The 5,151-nt window shown below is 44.0% G+C and overlaps 1 protein-coding gene across 1 annotated transcript in view; it reads right to left on the bottom strand.

Moving 5' to 3' along the window:
* LOC109841690 (serine/threonine-protein phosphatase 6 regulatory ankyrin repeat subunit B-like) overlaps positions 1–4,528 on the bottom strand; it is a 10,531-nt gene extending 6,003 nt beyond the window's left edge. Inside the window, exon 1 of the mRNA XM_020410635.1 lies at positions 4,488–4,528. Coding sequence (XP_020266224.1) covers positions 4,488–4,528 — 41 coding nt within the window. The remainder of the gene's footprint in view (positions 1–4,487) is intronic.

Here is a 5,151-nt window from a genome sequence, read left to right as displayed (position 1 = left end):
CCCCCGTCTCGCCCTCGCCCCCTCTGTCCATGCTGATGAGCCTCGATGATCTGAACTGATTGTGTATGAGGTTGAAAAGTGTCAGGTCCATCAGCATGCGCCATGCTATGAGAAGTATCGACTCCATCGTCACGTGCCGCCCTTTGACTTGTCCTACGTTTTTACATGTACACTTAACCAAATTAGCGTGACCTATCCTCATGTCCTTCAAACTCGTCAACATAATTTTTATGGAACACATTTGTTATTCTCTGTTTGATTCTATTGAAGATCCCTAACACTGTCGGATCCTGAATTTCATTGATATACTCATTTATATTAGCCTCAATCTCATCAAAAGCATTGATCTACGATTTAATCAATATATGCACAACTTAGCAAATAATATCTTGATTAAAAAAGAATTGTAAAATTTAGTTTAAAAACTTACATAATCTCTCTCGATCATGGCACTAGGGATGTAACTATCTATCAGTGGGCGTAGTACGCATCCAACTGCTGCTTGTGGGTCGCGTCTTATCCATCTGCGTGTGATATTTTAATACCAAAGCATATACGCGATATAACCATCAGCTAGAATTCTCTCATATTGTATGAAATTCTACCTATTATCGCTGAGATACATAGTGAAATCTACTTATATCAATTCACACTCAAATCAGTGTGTATATCCCCAATTGGTACCCTCAGGTCATCTATCATGCATGGATACATAGTAATACTAAAAACTAGAGTCAAATAATAGGCAAAATCCTCGAACATGAATAAAACATACAGAACAGGGATTTTGCAACAGACTGTGCGGCGGTCGACCGCACCGGTCGACCGCACTCTGATACGCGCCTGGCGGTCGACCGCTGCGGCATCACGGTCGACCGCGCAGAGCGTCACGGTCGACCGGGGCGGTCGACCGCAGACGATCTCTGCCCTTACAGCGATGTTTGTGGAAAATTTTGCAATAAGAAAATGAATGAAAGAACTGTATTTGATTTTATTCTCTCTAACTGCTTAGAAAAAAGAATGTTTACAAATCTCTCAACTCTCGATTACAATTGGATTTCCTGATTACAAAAGAGAAGAGAATGATCTAGATTCTCCCCTTTGTTTAAAACTGGGTTCTTCACGGTGGCGATGAGATGCTTCCCTCGAATGCTCGCGTCGAGTTTGCTTCTCGTTGATGATCCGAAAATTTTAATTCACTGGAATAACTAACTTGTCTGGTTGATAACTCTTGACGAGTATTGTAGCTCAGAACGAGTAGCAAACTCTAATATGAAAAGAGTTATTGGAACCGAAAATAATTCGGTTAATAAGCCAAGTATCGAATGTCTGGACTCTTCAGCTGATGATGATTCCCCAGACTGTGTAAGGAGTTGATCCTCTCACTCTCTGAATCCGATTTCTAGATCTCTCTCTTTGATTCTCCAAAAGTCCAACCCTGAACTCTGTTGAGTTTGTTGATATTTATAGGGAGATTAGGGGCGTAACTGCCCCCATAATCCGCTCCTAAATGAGGGTTTAGTTGCCTCATTAATCGGTTGTAACAACCCAAGTAAACCACTCCTCAAGAGCGGTTTTCGAAACTGCATGGATCGTGTTTGAACATGTCAGAACTTTGACTTGCGTTCTGGCGTAGATTCTGCGCTTGAACGCAGCATCTGGAAGTGCGTTCTGCAGCGATATTGAGCTGTGTTGTGCAGCGATGTGAAGCTGCGTTCTGTTGCGTTCTTCGATGTTTAAAGGTGCGTTTCACAGTGTTGTAGAACTGCGTCTGACGGTGATTGAAGCTGCGTCTGGCAGCGGTATAGAGCTGCGTTGGGCAACGATTGAACTACGTTTGGCAGCGATTTGGAGCTATGTTGGGCAGCGGTTGAACTGCATTCGGTAGCGATTTGGAGCTGCGTTGGGTAGCGATTGAACTGCGTTTAGCAGCGATTTGGAGCTGCGTTGGGCAGCGATTGAACTGCGTTCGGCAGCGATTTGGAGCTGCGTTGGGCAGCGATTTGGAGCTGCGTTGGGCAGCGATTGAACTGCGAACAGTGAAGTTGTGGCTGCCTTTTCTGTCTTTATATATGGATGACACCAATAACCATTCAAGAAGGTCCTATTCAGGTCATTTGTGATAATTGAGGCATCTCAATAACGCTCTATCTCTTTGTGTGGCTTTGTACTTCTCAGCATGTCGAATATTTGCCCACAATTCTCTAGATCTTCCTGCTTTTCTAAAATCATTACACTACTCATCAACATCTCTAATAGTTGCTAATATAATATTAGTCATGTTGTTGTCATAACCATCAAGATCAATGGGACTGTGTTGATAGCTGAGGATGTAATGATTGCGGTGCTTTGACTTTTGGAGCGTAGCTCCTTGTGTTTTGACTATAGGGATGAATTCTACCTCTCGATTTCTTCATGGTCCATAATGGCGTCCCTCGATTGTAGCTTTCTGTTGGTAATAAGAAAGTCATCTGATTGTAATTTTCTTTGTTATAGCCTAATGGGGATTAGCTATCCATTGTGATTTTTTTAGACAACCTACAGAACCCCCTCCAAAGTTTTCGAAAGTTCGCGGTTGACTAGGACGAATTTTCGAAATACTTTAGATCCAAGATTTTGCTGATTGAATGCATCCCATCGCAGACTGAGTTGAGCATCTCAGGGTTCTGGACAAATTTGTTGACATCCTCTTTCTTGTTTAGTTCGTCAATAATGACTTGGACTTCAGCTTGTATGAACAGGCTTTCATCCCCAGCTTAGTCAGGAAGACAGCTTCGGAAGAATCTTCTTGATCAGCTCGTCTGGGGTAAAATGATCTCAGCCGTCAGGTTATTGCTTGGAATATTAACCCCTTTGAAGGGGTTAGTTACGTGATAAGCGGAGGTTGGTCACCAGAACGCATGTCTAAATCATGCGTTCAACTGTCTGAATATAAGGGTGTTTTCAGCGAAAGTTGTTTCCATTGCAGATTCCATTAAAACTTCGATCGTTTACAAAGAATTACAATGAAAATAAAAGAAAATACAACTCTTGAGAAAATAACACAGAAATTGTTTATCAACTCCTGCTTTTGTGGGACTTTGCCTGTGCCGGGAACGCTTTAGTTCGTGGACCACCGATTCGTAGATCGAGAGGTTGTTTAAGGATCTCTCCTTCGTTTATCGAAGTAAAGATTTGAAAACGAATATCTTATCGATGTAAGATGTCCGTTCTTCCAAAGATCAAGTCTGAGCTTAGATCTCTAGGATTCACCAAATGATGCTTGTCAGAGGGTGAAAATTCTCTCTTTCTTTCTCAAAATCACCAAAGACTCAAGTATCTTCTGCTCCAAAAATGCTCTCTGTCCTTTAATTCGTGCCTAGGGAGGTATTTATAGGGCTCTCAGTGCACCACAGTTGAAACGGAGGCGAAATAACTGACTGGCCGTTTTCTCTTTGGCCGCTGCAGTCTACACTGCCGCGGCTATTGGCGCGGCAGTGTAAGCTGCCGCGGCCGAAGAGGCAGTTATCAGCACGTTTGATCGTGCTTAAAACCGCTCTCCCACGACTTTTAACCACCTTTTTTCGTGGTTTAACTGCTTGTCCACGTCAGCACACGTTCTGTTTCTGGTATGCTGCCACGTGGGCCTCAAAAATCATCATATAACTGTTTCGTAACTGCTGCAACACTCCTTTAACATAGCCGCGGCACCCTAGATTGCAGCGCCCAAGCCGCGACACGACAAGCTGTCGCGCTTATACCCCCTCTAAAGTATCTCAGACTCATCATTTTTTTAGAGAGGAGTCTGGGACACTTTGGATATGATAAGCTTTCCTTGCAATTTCTCCAGTGCTTTGTTGAAGAAGTTGCGTAGAATGATCTGTGAATGGCTTCAATCCTTGACTTCTTTATCTTTTAGTCTACTCAGTGCTTTGTAGAATAGCTAAAATTCCTCCGGTACTGTGTTTATCGCGTGGCCGTTGTCGAAGTCTTGAATCAGAACTGTTGTTGAAAAATGGAGAAATAGTTTATACTCATATGCTCTATTGGAGTGTTCGGGAAACAGTTTAACCTCATATACCCGTTGGGAGGTTCAGGGAGATGCAGTTTATACTCATATACTCATCGGAGTGTCCGAGAATGTATTCCAAATACAGAGGGAGATGTATGTGTTCAAACACCGAAGAATTATCGTGTATGCACCATGTTTCTGTATGTCGAAGTGGATCTTGGTGGGTTAGCTGCCGCGGCAGCTTATACTGTCGCGCTTGAGCGCGGCAGCATAGACTGCCGCGCTCGAGCGCGACAGCATCGAATGCCGCGCAGCGCCTCAGCCAATCGGGTTATAAGACGCTGTTGGGCCTTTTTCGGGTCATTTCCCCCGCTTCTTTGAGTTCGAAATCCCCTCAAATTCTCTTCCATACCCTATATAAGGTAAACCTTGGCTCCTCTTCTCTTCACCTCTTCGGATCTTAGCGATTTTCTCCGAACAAGACCTAGGGTTTCACAGTCTTTCCTCAGATCTTGAAGTTCCCTTTGCTGTGTTCATCTTTCGGATCTATTCCCCTCTATTCTCAGGTAGAACCGAACCCATCCCTTGCTGTTGGGTTAGTTTTGCTTTTTTTTTTTGATTTGAAATCTCATCTCTAAACCCTAATTTTCTTTGATCCTAGGTTGATTTCACCATGTCGCCTAAGAAAACCCGTGCTTCGAAGGGAAAGTCTGCAGCTCAGGCGTCGGAGGAGGCGGAGGCTGATGTCCCTTCATTCGGAGGTGAATTTTTTTTAACTCTCCTCTGTTCAAAATTACTGTTTTCTGCTTGTATAACCTCGTTTGCCCCCTTTGAGGGGCATCCGGGAAGAGTTGACATCCTCCATCGAGGGGATTGACGCTTCAAAACACATATCTTGTTCAATCAAGACATGTACCACAGCCAAGGTGCGAGTCTTTGTCGAACTCGTGCCTTGTCAAAATCAAAGGCCGCTGCTCAGTTACCGCGGCAGCACGTGCTGTCGCGCCTGAGCGCGATAGTATAGGCTGCCGCGGTAACGCGCGACGGCAACAACCACCGCGGCTACTTAGTGCGGGTTTACTTGTCCGTTAGCCTCTTTTACACAACTGTTTTCCAACTTTTCTTTGTAGTCCCTTTTCCCTCTGTGGCCTTCTCTGATA

The sequence above is a fragment of the Asparagus officinalis genome, chromosome 5 (assembly GCF_001876935.1).
Source record: "Asparagus officinalis chromosome 5, Aspof.V1, whole genome shotgun sequence".
Lineage (NCBI taxonomy): Eukaryota > Viridiplantae > Streptophyta > Magnoliopsida > Asparagales > Asparagaceae > Asparagus > Asparagus officinalis.
This window is presented reverse-complemented; position numbering and strand designations above follow the sequence as displayed.